A 17,750-nucleotide genomic window follows, 5' to 3' on the forward strand; every position below is an offset into this window, starting at 1 on the left:
ACAAGCATTTTTTCCATAAAATATATATATATATATATATATTTTTTTTTTTTTGACAAATATATTCAATATTTTACATCATATGCATCTAACCCAAAAAATATATATATATTTTACATCATAAAACATAGAACCTCAATTAATTTCGTAATCGGGGAGAACAGGGTTATTTCCATTCCCCTCTCCCCTCCCCCTCTTTGTTTTTGAATGGTCCCACAGGAAATAGTTTTGGAAACTGAGGGTTTGCAAATTGCAACTTGTTACATGAGTTTGGTGTAGCATTTTAAGCCATTTCAGTGGCATCAAGCTAAGAAGCTACATTTGTAGAACTCACAAATGGAGCACTAGTAGAAATATCCACTTGTTTCTCTTTTAATGAACTATCAACAATTTATGGGTTCGAAGAAATCTTCAACCCAGCTTCAACCCAATAATCTAAACTTCTTTCACAGCACTTGCTCAAAGGTACTGACCATGCTGGAATGGTGAGGAGACAGCGACCAGTGGTGACCGGTCTAGGATATTAGGCTGCAGAGATGCCATTGTGAATCCTGTTGGGTGTGGAACCCCAATTGTTGGACAAGAAACTTGACTGCAAGCAACCACAGGAAACAAAGGTATAACATCACATACATATATGAAGGAATTAGGCCTTGGGCACAACCACATTTGTGGAAAATTCAGCATTGAAACGGACAGTTTAATTAGAAGGCGTTGACACAATTTCTGTCCAAACCATCACAAACTAAGCTAGAACTCAAAAAGCAAATCAGCCCACTCTTGTAGGAATGTATTTCATTTATTTCCAATCCATTGTGGGAAAGAAAGAACAAAAGACAAGAAAAATAGGTTATTTCGTTGCAACTCCACAGAATTTTTTCACTGCGCACAGTTTGAGGCCCAGCTCTTAATTAAAATAGCAATTGAAGGGGTGATCAAAGCAGGAGTTCATAAGAAATTCCCCTAATATTAACATTTTGGAGAAGTCATTGCAACGACATTCATCATTCTAACAGTCGATCATGTAATATGTTCACCACAACCAAGAAGTGCAAACAGAGCAAATCAAAAAATATCCAAACAGATGAAATGGTATTTTACCTGCTAACCATGTATGACGATGGTAATGAAGGCATCACCGGTATGTCATCTCCACTTTGACTCAGAGATAGCAGGGGCCACAATGCTAGAAGACCAAAAATTCCACAACAAATTAGCAGTACTCTTTTTTTTTTTTTGGGGGGGGGGGGTGGTGTAAAAGAAACTTCCTAGAACTGGTTTAATATTATCCATCTCTGCAGTTGGCTAAAAAACATAATTCACCTTAATTGGAAAAGGTTTTCTACTTTGGCAAGACTAGAGAGTTTTAGTATGGCACCAATATTTACCACAGGTAAAATTGGATAGAACAGAAATTTTGTAAACAGGTAGACCCAAAGGCCTTTGCTCACATATCAAGTTCCAGCCAAAATGACGTTCGTCATGTGACAAAATAAAGCTCTGAAAATCCAGTGGACAAATAAAGCTTTCTTATAAAGAAATGGGAGGGTGTACAATTGAATTCGATTAAAAATTTGGCATGTGGCTGCTGGAAAATTTCCACATGACCCTTCCACATGGAAAAACTGGTTGCTGGACTAGAGGAAACTCTCTAGTCTTGCCACTTTTTCCTATACGAATTATGGCAAATATTCTGAATTTTTATTTTAAATTTAGGATGGTGGCACAAGAAAAGAGAGAACAAACAGCATGAAACACCATCTCCACTGCTAGCATACTTCATTTCAAGGTTGGTTCTAGAGAATCAATGTAACAGCAGCATCCTTCTTTTGCTGGTTATACAACAGTTGTTTTTCTATTTCCTAAAAAAGGAGAATAAGCATGGCGGTTTTACCTGACTGATCTGAATGATTTTGAAAACCAGAGCAAAAAAGAATTTCCTGCATTTAAGAAGTTTTAATTTTCAGTGTTGCAGAATAACTTCAGTTTTTGTTTCTGAATATATACAGTACATAAGGTATTTGTGGTGAACACATAATCTACAGAGCTAAACCTACAAGCATGTGTGCATATAGCTACCGCAGACTCACCTTTCTAGTGTTTTGAGAGGCCCGATGAACCATTTCTGCATGGAATAAACCCATTATCAGACAACAGGAAATATATAGGATGACTAATGCATTAACATTGGCATAGTACTCCAATAGTCAAATGTAACTTCAGGCATGCAACATCAGGAATGAATGCAGGATGCCACAAATCCAAACACAAGGACCCATCATGAAGTACCATGGAAGATATTCAGGTACATGGTACCCTGATAAAGTTTGCATTTGTGTTTAAGTGTAAAATCTATTTCAATGGTAAAAGGATAACAGAGAACAGGGTCAAAAAGTTACATTCAGTCTTATTATGCAACATCCTGAGAACGATAACGATAATGTATATTTAGTAGGCAAGCCAACAGGATACAAACTAATGTTTCATGTATCTCAACAAATCGACTTAAAAGGGCCAGACTATCCATATGATTTTGAATATTTAATCCTCAATAACTCGTTCGAGAAAGAAAACTCTCCATCAATGAAGAAGTATACAAAATCAGTAGGTATGAAATTATCCAATATAGAATAGGCCACCCTGATACAGAGCTAAGCACATACCAGCGTAAGAAGAAGAAACAGGCCCAACATGCCCCTATTTGAGGCCCAGTGGGATATGTTATAACCAGCACACTTAAGCCCACACTTAGGATCTGACTATACCTTAAGCCCACACTTAGGCCCATATTCTTGTTATAACTTTATCCCATCATAGGCCATTTGGTTACACTGCATTAAGGCACATATTTTGTCTCCTAATGGGCCATCGGTTGGGGGAGTTGCTGGTCAACATGTCTTGTGATCCCATGTTGGGAATATCTACTTTCATAGTTCCTATTTTCGATGTTATTCTTTTCCTCTTTGGTACAAGTCATTAGAAGTTTCTATTTTTGATTGTAGGCTATTTGGTGGCCAAAGTTTCAATTTTTGTAATACTTCTGTTGATAAGTGTGTCTTCCTCAATGAAGCAACAGCTCGTATGGTGAAGTAGCAGCAACCAAGGTGATGAAACCTTGGCAGGGTGGGTGGTGAAACAGACCATACCCTCCCCCCTCTTTCCTATCTTCTTTCTTTTCCATATTTCCTATAGTTCTGTCAATTTTCCAGCAACCACCTTCCCCTTTTCCATGGCTCTCACTAGGTATAATCCACTTCTTCTCAAGTCACAGATTGTAATCTTTATTATATCTATTGTCTACAAAATTTTCCAGCATTTTTCTATCCTAGTTTCTTCCCTAAGGTTTCTGTTTCCTATCTTAATTTCTGTTTTGCGTTGTATTCCAATAACCTTTTGTTACTTAGATTGGCTTTGTTTTCTCACTCTCTCTCCCTCCATTTCTTTCTATTCTACTTATTCTTTCATATTTACTCATTGTTCTGCAGGGTTGGATCCTGACCAACTGTATATTTGAATGTCCACAGAATTTTACTTGAGGACTGATGTTCTATGTCAAAGCACTAAAAAAAAAAAAAAGGGAAATTATCTTGTACCACCCCTAAAATTGAAAATAACTTGGAGTAACCCCAAAAAATGAAAATAATGTCCAATAGACCCCTCACTTCATAAAATTATATCAAAAAACCCATTCCGTTAGGTTTAAGGCATTAAGTGATGATATCATCAGTCATTTTTTTCTTAAATGGCCAATCTACCCTTATGGATATGTTAAGTTACTATAATGACCTTGGTTCTCAATTAGTAAAGCTGGTATTTCACTACTGTTTCTCTATTGAATGGTATTTCACTTCACTACTGTTTCAACAGAACTGCTTACCCCAAGGTTTCATGGGAACGATGGAGACTAGATCTGCAGAGCAGTCTATGGAATCTGAGGATACTCCATATCCAGGGTTATTGTCCGGCAATGGGGTAAGCAGTTCTGTTGAGATCTCAGAGGGTGTTGATGAGGGTGGCTATTCGGTAAAATCGTCTGAGCCAGCATAATGTCAGGTCAAATGCCTACTTCACCTAAGGAAGAATCAAGCGCTCCTACTGAACATGCTTCTGATACTCAGCAGATAGGTGTGAGTGAAACAGCGAGTGCTAATGGAAACAAAATTCCGGTGGAGGATGAATCCTCAAGGGGTGAGGGATTCATGCCTGAGACAGAACAAATTACGGTAGTTGACAAGGGTTCTCCGGTTGATCAGGTACGGACACAATCATACTTTGGGATTCTCAATTCTTTGTTTCTTTTTACAATTCTTGAATCCAATTTCAAAAGCCCCCACCTTCCTTGCCTGAAAAAGATACTTTTCCTCTTTATTATAATGAATGTATTTCTCCTCCATTAAGAAATGTAAAAACACAAGAATCCAAGCATTTGGAGGTGGATGATGTGGATGACAACAATAGGATTCTGGATAATCCGGAGGACATTATGCAAGATACTCAAGACGAAGGCAACCTCAATGAAGATGTAGGGAAGGAAGACATGTTTGTTGATGCGCCTGACGAGCTAACTGTTTCTTCTGCAAGGAGTATGGACGAACCAGGGGTGAAGTGAAATACCTCAAGGGTCTAGGGCTTCAAGATACAAGCTACAAGCTATGGGAAGATCTACTGCTAGGGGGCTATCCACTGCAGCTGATGCAAGCTACTGCTACGCCAGAGTCACCTTACCGGAGTCGCCAGATCTATGCAACGCAGCTGCGGCCTTCTACTACTAACAGTATACTCTCCCAGCTAAGGTCGCGGCTGAGCACTTGGTGAGAGAGAGCATGTAATGGTTTGGAAGAAAATGGGTTCTTTTTTAGAGTTTAAGTATAAGGGTAAAATGGACATTTCTCACTTTCAGTTAACGGTGTTACAAATTAGGGGTGCGGTAGACATTATTTTCATTTTTTGGGGTTACTCCAAGTTATTTTCAATTTTAGGGGTGGTACAAGATAATTTCCCAAAAAAAAAAAGCTTTGATCTGAGGTCAACTATGAAAAAACATCACAACTTTCCTGAGTTTGAAGCCAGTCACTGATAAATTTGATCATTACCTAAGTTTGAGACACTGGGCTTCACTGCCAGGGTCAAGCCAAGGAAGCAATCGTCTGGTTCAGTGCCGAAGTCCCACAGATTCAACTCAAGCTTTGGCTCTGATACTACTAAGGTCCAAAAATAATATGACAGAAAAAAGAAAAATTAGCTCCATTAAGAAAAGAACAATTTGAAGTATACTGGACCATATAAATGTAGGGATTCCTAATGCAATCAAAAGAAACTCACCCATGTTGTTTGATTTTGGTTGAAATGGGTCCCGGAGTGGGTAAGGAACCCACATTCCCACCTATTCCAATGATACAAGTCAGGTAGATTATTCAACATAAAGAATTCTTATAAAAAACTTGGAAAAGCATATTACATGGAAAAATGGATGCTGAAGAGCTTGCTCCGCAGTCGGTCTCCTTTGTGGGTTCCACGAGCATAGTTGCTAAGGAAAATAGGGTAAATAGGCAACACAATACCAAAATGTGAATAATCAGGAGGGAATCAACCATGACCATGAAAATAATTAATTAAGTGATGTGAAACAGACTGTTGCATTTACACCACTCACCGTGATCAAATCAATCGCTTCCAAGCTAGCATTATGAATGATATCTGAAAGATTGGCAGGCTCAATCTACAGAAAAAGAAAGTTGTTACAAGAGATAAGAATATCATAAAAAGCTCAATAATCTATTCGAAAGAAACCTCACCTTGGAAAAACTAAAATTGATTAAGCGTGACACATTCATCTCTTCAGGAAAAGTGGTCCAATCTGGAGTTCCAAGAACACAGCATATTTTGTAAAGCTGATCTGTTTCACTGCTCAAAGAAGAAAGAAGAAACAAAAACATCAAACTTAAGTAAATAATAAATGTTGCTTAATCTTATTATCTTATCCTGCTTCAGCAATGGAAATCATTATCAAGGGATGACATCATAAAATTACAAATTACAAATCCGTCTTTCCTAGTTTCATTAATGTGGTTCAGTATTTGAAAACATTGAGGATGTTTGCCTATTAAAAAGGAATTAACAAATGCACCAAATAGCCAAGGAGCAAATATTGTTGTTTCCCTCTCTTTAAAAAGATTCTGAACAAGCAATGAATGCTATGATGAATCAACCAAAGAGAACAGTTTGCTGAGAAAAGCTCAGACACCCCTGTTTGGATTTGAGCTGCTTTAGGACAATAACCAAACTGGCATGAAATCATTTTCTTTCCATTAATATCAATATACTAAGATTTATTCAAAGAGAGAGGGAGAAGGGGAATGAGAGGAGAAGAGAGCCAAACCGACATAAAACTTGCCAAAGATGGGTTTTAAGACACTGCAGTAGCTAAACTTCTTAGCAGTCCATCTAATTAAAAATTATATAGGATGAAGAAACTCTCTCATGTGATACGTGCACATGTGCAGCTGTGTGTTGAAGTATAGTAGTCTACCATCAGTCAAGAAAGAATGATTTACATTTTCTTCTTTATATTAGGAACTAATATTTTAGACTTGGTTTGATGAATGTCACCTTTCACCAGGAAAAATAGGGCACAATGTGAAAAGCTCAGCTAATATTGCACCAATTGCCCACATGTCTGCAAGAACATGCACCGTGTTAGTCATTGAAAGCAAATAAGTCTTACAAAATAATGTTAGAATGAATTGATGATATCCCCCTGCCCAAAAAGTCTAAGGGAATTAACCTATCATCTTTAATGCTTTGGAGGATAGTATTCTTTCCTCAGTGAAATTGGGTAAAATTATTTATTAATAAAAATATGTCATCTCCCACCATGTCTACCAATAACGAATCTCTTTTGAAAATAATAATGACCGGCTTCTAAGTCACCAAGGCGTTAGGGTTCAGAACACCAATAAACCAGAATCACATTGACAAAACAGATATTTAATTAAACAGGTACGAAACAAGCCTTATGTGGCCAGAAATCTGATTGGGTACGCTATTAGGGACGGAGAACTGATGCAGTTCAGAAGAACAAGAAGGCATATCAAACCATGCCATGCCTGCAGCCTCTGCTCACCCCACCCCTGGCCCACCATCACCCCGTCTGTTGCGCTATTGCACAGGCCCCTACCACCCGTGTTGCCCTATTCCCCCAACCCCCTCCGCAACTCCCGCCCCACCCTCTCTTGCCTGCCCACTGGGAATAGTTGGAGGGAAGACATCTGTCTTCCTCACAGATCTGGTGTCACAGCAAGAAAACAGGAATGGAGATGGGTTTTCTAGGTTTCCCTTGGAAAAAAAAAAAAAAAAAAAAAACAGAGTTGGGTTATCGATTTGACCACCAAGATGGGTTCCTAAGCATGCGTCTTAACCCCAAAGTGGCAGTGCAGGAAGCCAGAAAACAAAGTTTTCTTCCTCTTCTCGGTTAGTTCTTCTGCTCTATTCTGGTCACTGCCATTTAAGACATGCAGGCATATAATAAATCCCATGTATGGCGCAGTGTGTTTATTGTGAATGGGTAACTGGCAAGTGTCAAGCGGCAGTGGAGACTATGCTTCAAGGAGACCCCTTTGTGGGCCATGACGACCAATGTTCTGATTTGAAGTACCTCCAACTCTTGGCCTCTTCAAAAGATTTGGGATTCCATTTCCTTTGACATCAAAGGAAAACTCTCTTCTATCCCCTCTACTTGTATTGACTCCCAAGGAACAAGCATATTGTTGTCTCCTGGGGCCTCCCTCTTTCCTGTCTCCAAGTCTCCCTTGAGGGTGTGGGCTTTGTGTATTTTTTCTTTTTCTTTTTCATTCCCTTTGGGATTTTGTATTTTCTTCTCTTTGGTAATGAATTTATTTATTCACCAAAAAAAAAAAAGATCCTACCTGGGATTGGATCACTTGTGGTTCAATCTTTACATTATTCCTTCTCCACAATAAGGTGAGAAACAGCATATTTGTCCTTCTCCTCAAGGTCAGATTCTGTTCTTCAGTTTGTGCATACTATCTCTTTCTTTGGTCGCTTGAGAATTATTCTGTCCACTAACTATTATCAATGTTTCTTCTTAAGTTGGCCAAGGTTTTGTGCCGTGGTAGATCCCAAGACAACCCCATTGATTCTCTATACTTGGTGGAAGTATTTTATCATTATTGAAGCCCTGCGACAGGGCCATACCTTGTTTGGATTTCTATTATTCTACTAGTTTCTATTTTGCATGACACTAGCTGATTTGTTTTCATTACTTTCTAATTACATCACCAGTTTCTCTTTGGTTCTAGTTGCTAATCTGCGAACTATTTGTTGTTGTTCTATGGTTTTTTATTCTGTTTTTTCATAGTTTCTATTTCCTATATTCATGTTCTAATTTGATTCACTAGTTACTAAACCCATTTTCTCACTTTTTATTTTGATTTTGCTCGTTATTCTACATGTTAGTTGTCGTTTCCCTGTGATTACTATTTCTGAATTCCAGTTTCAGCAAGTAACTAATTTTGTGATCCCCTACTGTACTCAAATCTGACCGTTGGATCTGGTTCAAACTTTTAAGGATTTATTTTTCTTCCATGTTTTTTTCACCATCAGAATTCTAGCCACATCAGACTTGAGTTCTCTGTTTAATCAAATCTCAGTTTTTTTTTTTTTTTTTTTTTTTTTTTTTTTTTTTAACTCTTACAATTCTAGATTTACAAAAGGTTTTCTAATCATGGCAGCAACAGAAGTTAAGAGGATACGAGTCAAGCTTCCCACCTAGTCCTCATGGGAATCCCACCAGCCTACCTTGGTATCCCACCAAGAGTTCCACTGCATCTCACAGCAGTGGAGCGCTGAAACTTACATAACTAACAAGCAAAAGCTATATTTGAATGTTCAAAATCGTGGGGGGGTTGTGTAGCCCCTTCTCTTTATTTATAGAACTAAGGAATAATAGAACTCGGAAACTCTCCATGTGCAGGGTAAGGAAAGTCCCATAACAACTTTTCTCTTGAAAATAAAAAAGTCTCTAGAAACTCTAAAAAAAATAGAAAGAAGCACCTAATTTCGTATAGGCCTCAAATCCCTCCCATCAAGCTTATAGAATTGGCCATTACAATAGAAAACCCAGAAATACTAAAGCCTATGACCCATACTACCATTGAGGACTTCTCTAAGTTGAACCAATCTTGATCCACAGGTTCAGTTGGACCAAAAAACTGAAAATCCAAAACACCAGGCTCTTCTTCTTGTCTTTTTACTAGAATTCTGAACCAAAAGTCACCAGAAAAAAATGGACTCCCTCCACCCACAAAGATAGTACTTCCCTTTTTCACTTTTTGGCTGTCCCAAACTCTGTGTCTATCTCACAGATTTCAGCAACGACATTTTATGAAGTTCACTACTTTTCCCCCTTGATTGGTTATAAACAATTCTCTTTTTTTTTTTTTGCCTCAATTGGAGAGACCGAGATGAGCAATGGAAGGGCAGATATGACTAATTTGGGGGGGGGGGCTTTAATGCTTTAACCAATGATCCTTGAAATTTTACTTTTGGACTTTCAAAGGGAATGCTTACAGTGGACCATGGGAGCACCAAATAGAGCCAGTGATTGCAAATTAAATGTCTCTACACTGGCTTAAACTTATTGCAATTTGCTTGTGAATTGCACAACAAAAGACCTAATAATCAAAGGAGAGCCAGTCCAAAACGAAGATTGCAGTGGCTGCACCTCAGTGTAGATGGAAGCAATTTGATAGGTATAGATTTATAACTGTATTCCTTTCTCAACAATGAGGTTCCTTCCACACAAGCAATGGAATAAGCAAAGTCTAAAAGGATGTACCATAGAAGCATAAAAGTCAGAAAAAATTCCCAAGAATTTACACATCTATGACATTAGGAATGGTATGGTTTTCAAAATGGTCATGATGATGGTTATGAATTTAAGGTAGGAACAGGGAAGAGTCTTCAGCATATGACTTCTGAGGAAGAAAGAAGAGATGCTCTCAACACAATAATACTTCTTTTATAGCTAAAAATGTTTCCATGGTTGCAACACTTTTTAGTATTTTCCCTGACGAAAAGCAAGAGAAAGCAACCATTACTATTTCTACAATGCGATTAAAACTAAGCATCTTGTGCATTAATACACGGAAAAGAGAATACTTACCTATTGCAGGCGTGTATGCTGATGATTGCAACAAAACCTCTGGTGCCCGGTACCTTGCATAAGTAACATAACCATTTGTAATAAAACACAAAAAATCACCCATAAAACTTGCAAAGTCATCTCAATAAGCAGCATAGGAAAGAAAGGAAGATCAAGGTGATGCCTTGAATGGAACTCACCACCGTGTAGAAACATAATCAGTATATGGAGGCCTTGATGTCACTTCTCTAGCTAGTCCAAAATCAGCTATCTTTATAACATCATTTGTGACCAAGAGATTCTCTTGACGGAGGAGAAATGTTTAATCATATATCATTACAATGTACATAAGTATTCTTCATGAATTAAAATAGCTTTCTGCATAAAACAAAGAATGCAATAATGATATTATGGAAAGGATTTCAATACCAGGTTTTAGGTCCCGATGAAAGTATCCATTTTTATGCATGTATGCAAGACCCTGCAACACTTGTGACATAAGGTTTCGTATCTCTGCCTCAGAAAATGGGCCTTGCCGGTCTCTCATGATCTGATATAGGTTATATTCCTGGATATATGAGAAGCAATAAAAAATAAGTATCTGTTAACAAATTCAAGAGTAAATTTGAGTTATTGTTCTATAAGCCTTAGAATTTTATCCATCCTCATCCCTGCTCCTTCAGATTTTTTACATTTTGAAGTTAGAATATTTCCCCATCACTGATAATTAGAAATAAAGCGCAAGACACTCCACCACTAAAATTCCATAATATCACAAGAGAATTTCATAGTATCTGTGTTAGTTGCTTGAAGGAAGCTCTTTGCTGCATATTCTAATTCAGTATCTCCCAAATAGCTAGCAACCTTTGTCTTAGGACTTGACAGTAACTGTTGAGAAATTTTCAAGGAGTTTGATTTCTGCCGGAAAAATGGCTAATGACATCCCTAGTCTGTTGTGGAAGTGAGGGAACACAGTTTAAGTAGAAAGAAGAAGTCACTGTGAGCTCAAATCCTAGTAGCAAAAAGTTGTAATATCCTGAGAATAATAAATAATTGGGTTGTTTATTCTTAAGCTATGTCCTACAAGGTGTCTACAAGAGCCACCTAAATATTTTTTGTGCTTCAATATGGAAGCAATCAGGGTTTAAATAACCACACACCACAGATATAAAAGAAGTTCGAGATCTTTTTTCAGAAGTGATAAGCTCTTAGAATAAAGTGATGTATATCTACAATATATAGGATACGACAATTCAACGCAAATTGGAGGCTTTGATATGTGGTCAACGATGTTTAAGACTAGGCGTCGGATTAAATAATTTGGAACAATGGACCAATCAGGCAGTGAAACAGGCTGCAAATAGTACCCCATTCCCATATCTCGTTTGATCTAACCTCTGGAATGGACCATGAAAAAAGCCCCATCTAACCAAAAGGTTTGTAATTTTTTTTCCCGTCCTCAGACTGGGTGGTTTCTGAATACCATGATTTCAATGGTTTTCTACACAGAGAGGATTCTTCTAGATGACCATCTTGATAGGTTTATGCAGCTTGATTTGAGCTACGAGGGAAGGCTGATTAAACTATTACAACCTCGTGATCAGTAATCCTCTTTATGGCAACATGCCAAATTCTGTGCCGTCAATGTATTTGACTCTTTCCTTTGTACTTTCTAGCAGTCCAATTGTAGATTTTGTACGTGAAAATAGCCACACACAAAAGGTTTAGTTGTGTCACCATGTCCTTTTCGTGCATTAAACACATACAGGCACTACTATTTGCACAAACTTAATTTTCCACTTATCACTTGTATTCAGCTACAACTATCATCCAATCATCATGTAAATAAGCTTATTCCAAATACATTATTTTTCTATAGTACATTAAATAAACTAAATTGAGCTAGAATTTCGGCATGTCCAAGATTCTGTCAAACCTGCGATTGATCAAAACTAAGAGAACGCATGAACATAGCATAGAATCCACATGAGTCCATTTCTGCAGAGGAAGTTGAGGAAAATTTTTCATTTCTTAAGCTCTCACCATGTATTCAAAAATGAAGAAAAGCTCATGGTTTTCCCTGACGATCTCCTTCAACTTGACAATATTTGGGTGATTCAACTTGCATAGGGACTGCAAAAGCCAAAGATATTCTTTAACATGATAACATGAGACATGGAATATGTCGTCTTCAACCAATATAAGAATAACTTATCATACCTTAACTTCACGTAGATTCATGCACTCCTCCCAGAAGTAAAATTTTCTCTTCATTTTCTTGACAGCAACCTTTGAACAAAGTGCATGCATCAGTTTAAAATGAACTCCCAGATTAAAATCATAGAGTTTGAAATGCATACATAAGTAATTACTGAAGCATATGTTCAACCACAGAATGCCAAAGATTCCTCTATATAATTATAAATTATGTCAAAATAACATTTTTTGTATTACATCTGTAGGGGAGACCAGATTTTAATCCTGTATAATTTAATCTAACCCATACTTTCAAACTATTTCCTCATCATGTAGGTCAATGGTTATATGTCAAGGAGTATGAAAGCTTATCATGGAATACGGTCTAGATCGCTTGTGCTTAAAAACATATTAGGTATAGTTTTAATTTGAACTCCAAAGTTGCATACGAACCATCATTTCTTTCTTCTTGGGGTGCCCAATACTTACAATTTCATGCGTCTCAAGATTGAGGGCCTTATATACACTTCCACAGGTCCCATCTCCAAGCTCTTTCATAAGTTTATATCTGAAACCCATTGTTAGCAAGACATCTGTAAATCTACCAAGGACAAACTGCAGAAAATCCAATTAAAAGAAATTCCAGGAAAATAACAATTCACCTTTCCATTATTAGATCTCTATCCAGTGACCAATGGCAATGCCTCAGTGAACTTCTAGTGACATCCAGATACAAGGCTCCACAGTGGTAATGCAGTGTCTTCCAGTTGATTTTAAGTAGAGATTACGAGTAAACTGTAACATGAAATATGAGATGTTCTGAAAAGCAAACTGTTGACAATACGAGTGATTAAATATCACCCAAAAGATGATCGACATGCTTAGGTGCAGCCTCTATCTGCTGCAGTCAATTGATATCATCTACAAGAAGTCTGGGATATCCACAACACAACCGGGAAAGCTCTAATATGGGAAACGTTCAATTTCATCCGCAGAAAATTCCAATCATTGATGTATATCCAATCCATCTACTTTGGGGAGTGACCACCTCTCAAAAACTTGGATGACTAAGCTGTGAAAAAGTGAGAATATGCATCAATAGAGCTCTACAAGCTGACGTCTCTCACATGGAAATTACAAAACCCTTTAGATGGACATAACAAAAAGCATAATAATCAAAAGATTCTAAACAGTTCTAGGAAGACTGCAGCAGAACTCAGAAGGATCAATTGGGGTTTCCAGAACATACAATAATTTATGACCGTATTAAGAAAGCCCCCTCAAAACACAAATTAACACTATCTCAGACCTGCAACAAAACTGATTTCCATTACATTGGAACGTTCATTACCAAAAGAGCGAAACCTACCTCAACTATTAAGACCAAGAATTCGAGTTTCCAATAATTATTACTTTACGTTACACCATCAGAAAAAAACTGACTCATTTTCCAAATAGAATATCCTCTAAAATCCAAAAATTTTGAGCAATGTAAAAGCAATACAAAAGAGATCTTCAAAACAAAGTGAAACAATTTCTTAAAGAATTAATCTATCCAACAAAATCGAATTATCTTTCAATTAAGCTCTATTGAATGAAGTTTCCAATTCATAAGAGAAAAAAAAATACCAAAAAAAGTCAACAGAAGATTAAACCACTATAAAACCGAAAGCAAAGGGGGTTCTTGGAGAAAACTCTGCCTGCATTCCGATTCTAAGAAGAATCCCCAAATCGTTAGGCAACTAATCGAAACTCCTTCCACTCGAAACAAAATATACCTTCAAAATTGAAACAGAAACCAATATAGAGAGATTAAACTCACCATCTACGCTGACGAACTTGAACAGATACTGCAAAATAATAACGATCAGAGAAAAGAGAATCAAATATGAAGCTTCTGATCAGCAATGTAGGTGAAGAGATCAATTTTTTTGAGAAGGTTAAACATCAAAACACAGAAGAGAAATAGATTTCTGCTTCGCCATTAGAGCGAATTCCCACAGAAGAAAGGTAGAAGAAGAAAACAAAGGATGAGAATAAATAATAATTAATTTTTTTTTAAATAACAAATAAGAAAGCGAAAATATATAACAATGGAGAAGAGCTGAAGAAGTGGTGGAGAAGGAGAAGGAAATTAAGAGGTCCCCACATGAATTTACAATTGACCCCCTGAATTAGGTTTATAATTACAAAAATTTGAAGAATAATGACCATAATGCCATTAATTGATGCTTAACTTTTATCGTTTTGTGATTTTATATTGTGGTTGGGCAATAAAGGAAACTAGGTTGTAAGCTTGATTTACGTAAAGATATAGGCCATTTTTGTCTTTTCATGTATCTCACGGTAACGCCGATTGTGGCGAGTGGTTGGAGTCACCTCCACGCGCTTGGGTCGTGACTGTCGTGGCGCCGTAACTTTCCTTAGATATGAGTCGTATGACACTATGACCATGGGGACTTTAAGATTGTTAATGTCTAACAATCTATTGCCACGTGTCACGTGAAACTCAATTGAAACCGTTAAATATGCATAAGTGAGAAACGTTACCCACGCAGTGGGTCTCAGTTTGAAGATCTTGTTTTATGACGGATAAATCACCCCATCGACGGGTGTCAATTTCAAGCCCGCACCGGTAGGTTCCAATCAAGTCAGAACGTTTATGGCCTGATTTGGTTGGCTTGTTTATAAATAGATAGTATATAGTGTAAGGGGTAAGCCCGATGGGCCTCTCGATTGGTCCTGCTTGTTTACAAGCTCGACTCGAATCAACACATTTAGCCTGACCACTTATATAGGTATTTTGATATTTTTTGATAAAATTAGGGTATATATTGATATTTTTACTAATTATTGAATGTAATTACGTGTAATATCTTTTCAAAATTGTTGATAATTTAATGAAATAAATTAAAGTATTTTAAATCTAAGAAAAGTAAAGACTGTTTAAGGTTTTATTAGTACATTACCTCGTTTAAGGCCTGATTAGGAGAAGTCCGATTAAAACCTGAAAACCGATTGAGCCCAACATGACACCTCCCATGACTGACTCATCCCTTATATAGGTAGGTCATGATTGAGGACATAGGCCCGCCAGGCCCAGCTAGGCCCACCTGAGACTGGCCCCGACCCGACCGTTTGACACCCCTAACCCCATCCACTTAGATCTAATACCAATACCGATCTGAATCAGCCTAGAACAAATAGAAATACCCCTGATCTTCTTGGTTTTCTCCCTTTTTACCCTTCGTCCATACCGATATACACTAATATGGCATAAACATGGTTCTAAGTATCAGCATTAAATTTTTTTATCTGTACCTGTCGGTTTTAAGAAGTGTTTGATCCTTGTTTGATCCCAATATCTAACCGATATCGTATGGATTGAATGGTATGGACCTTGAGTAAAAAAAGTAAAAGAAATAGGTTTTAAGGCAAAACAGGAATATTTTTATCCGATATGAGGGATCCGATACTAATCCAGTTCGATTCCTCAAACCATGAGAGGGAATGAATGTGAACCGTGTGAATGGAGGGGAATTACTTTTGACATCCCCAAGTATTAGGTTTTTTTTTCTTTTTTAGCCGTGCCCCATTATTAGGTGGGCCTGACAGAACCGTGAATCCCAACCGTTCACAGCCGTGGTGCGGTGGTGGTATGGCGCACACCTCGTGTCAAAAAAACAAAAAAAGGATAACGTGATATGCGTGGCCGTCTTTTTTATTCGATTTTCCACGTCCAAAAGTGAATTGTGTCTTAATTCTTAAACTCTGTGTTGGGTTTGGGTATCGAGCAATATATGGTTTTTCAAGAGAAATATGAGTATAAAACTAATAAGATCCAAACGGATCGAATACGGATCCGATCTAGATATATTCCTGATCAGATAAGGATGTGAGTGGATTTTAGATTTACAATCCTGATTTTTGTAATTCGGATTTTTCTCATTTGAGTTGGTTCTCAATCATTCTCTCTCAGTTGTCTAAGCTTTTTCCTTTTATAGGATTTATTGAATCTTTAAGAATCCTTAAGAACATTAGTTACTTAATTTTGTATGCTTAATTGATATATAAATTACATTATGATTATTCGATTTTTGGATTTGTATATTCTCGATCGGATACGAATGTGAGTCATGTTCAGATTTTCGACATAATGTATCCCTAGAAGAAAGTGTGGTAACTGATTTTCGTTTCTGGTTGATCAATTCGAAGTATGAAATATAGAAATTAGAACTGAATCATTTATAAACGGTTTCAATATCATAAATCAAAATTAATTAATAAATAGTTTCAGTTAAATGATTTTATAGGTTTCAATTTCAGCTTTGTTGTCGGACCAAGTCACCAATTTCGGACTCAACTGGGTTTGAACATATTTGTGTTAAGCTTGAACCACGACATTTTAGCTTAAACTGTGATCTAAAAAATAAAAACATATTAAATCAATGGGAGAAGGTTCTTCAAAATGTAGCATGGTCCCTATGCAATAGAATAATGCATAGAAAGCATCAACAAGAGTGGGATTTCCACCTTTCATGAGGGGTGGGGTGGCAATCTCTTCTCTCCCCCGCCCCAAGTATTTAGGTATAGGGGTATGCTGCTTTTTCTTTCTTTCTTAGAGGGGTACACTACAGAGAGGGGGCAGGGAAGGGGAAGGTAACAACCAGGAGACTTGAACTCGAGCCAAGACCTCTTGGTGCACACCACTGCGTCACCAATTGCAATAGGCAGTGATGCGGCAAAAATTGACCAAATGACCTTCCCTGTAGTTCCTGGTGCTTTGGCCGACCTGCACAGAAGAGAGGACAGGGGAGAGCCGGGCTGACCCGACGGGGGACTCTTCTATGCCTAAGTCAGATCTTTCCACAGCAGATGCTCAAGAAAGTTTTTCCAGTAAAAAGAGTGATTGATCGATCTCCCATGATAGAGGCTTACCTTGGTATTTATACGCTGCTGATGGAGAGAGAATGAGGGGCGTTTGTGGAGAGTCTGGTTCAGGTATAGAGTCCTTGAGGGGAGTGGCTCTGTGACTAGGAATATTCTGGGTTCCAGGACATATTCTGGGAATATTTCCCATTGATATCAGATGTGCAAGTCGTGAGCGGGGTAGACGCCTCTAATGACGTGTAGTGGATAGAGTCCTGCCCCCGTGATCAGGGATCACATCCCTTGAATGTAGGAGTGGATGTGTGCACATTTCTGGGTATCTTACTTGACTGTGCCGAGCCGAGGTGATAGGTCAGCCGAGCCAAGGTGATTGGTCAACATGAGAAGGCCCCGAGGTGGTTGCTCAGCCTAATGGAGGGCTGAGATGGCAGCACGGCCTGATAGAGGGCCGAGGTGGTAGTACGGCCTGATGAGATATCGAGGTGGCAGCACGGCCTGATGG

General features: G+C 37.9%; 1 protein-coding gene across 2 annotated transcripts; it reads right to left on the minus strand.

Moving 5' to 3' along the window:
* Positions 1-83: 83 nt before the first annotated feature.
* LOC122091452 (serine/threonine-protein kinase MHK-like) lies at positions 84-14,427 on the minus strand. 2 transcript variants are annotated; one of them, XM_042661410.1, is made up of 18 exons: positions 14,181-14,427; positions 13,021-13,430; positions 12,848-12,926; positions 12,383-12,451; positions 12,206-12,295; positions 10,592-10,730; positions 10,363-10,465; positions 10,184-10,236; positions 6,610-6,676; positions 5,796-5,904; positions 5,654-5,719; positions 5,459-5,527; positions 5,323-5,383; positions 5,094-5,198; positions 2,091-2,125; positions 1,895-1,940; positions 1,102-1,186; positions 84-592 (listed from the first exon to the last, which is right to left on the minus strand). In XM_042661410.1, exons 2-18 carry the CDS (start codon positions 13,026-13,028, stop codon positions 460-462), a joined length of 1,317 nt encoding a protein of 438 aa, XP_042517344.1. In that variant the 5' UTR covers positions 13,029-13,430; positions 14,181-14,427; the 3' UTR covers positions 84-459. The 2 variants fall into 2 exon arrangements, with proteins under 2 accessions (XP_042517344.1, XP_042517343.1); XM_042661409.1 differs by having other exon boundaries at positions 5,094-5,201.
* Positions 14,428-17,750: the final 3,323 nt, after the last annotated feature.

This window comes from Macadamia integrifolia, chromosome 10, assembly GCF_013358625.1.
Source record: "Macadamia integrifolia cultivar HAES 741 chromosome 10, SCU_Mint_v3, whole genome shotgun sequence".
Taxonomy (NCBI): Eukaryota; Viridiplantae; Streptophyta; class Magnoliopsida; order Proteales; family Proteaceae; genus Macadamia; species Macadamia integrifolia.

What these genes read in the sequence shown, in the direction of transcription:
- LOC122091452 (XM_042661409.1), bottom strand. An exon ending in ATCTTGAGACGCATGAAATT is followed by an intron (nt 12,452 to 12,847) that starts GTAAGTATTGGG and finishes CTTTGTTCAAAG; the next exon opens with GTTGCTGTCAAGAAAATGAA. An exon ending in TCAATTTTAGTTTTTCCAAG is followed by an intron (nt 5,720 to 5,795) that starts GTGAGGTTTCTT and finishes CTTTTTCTGTAG; the next exon opens with ATTGAGCCTGCCAATCTTTC.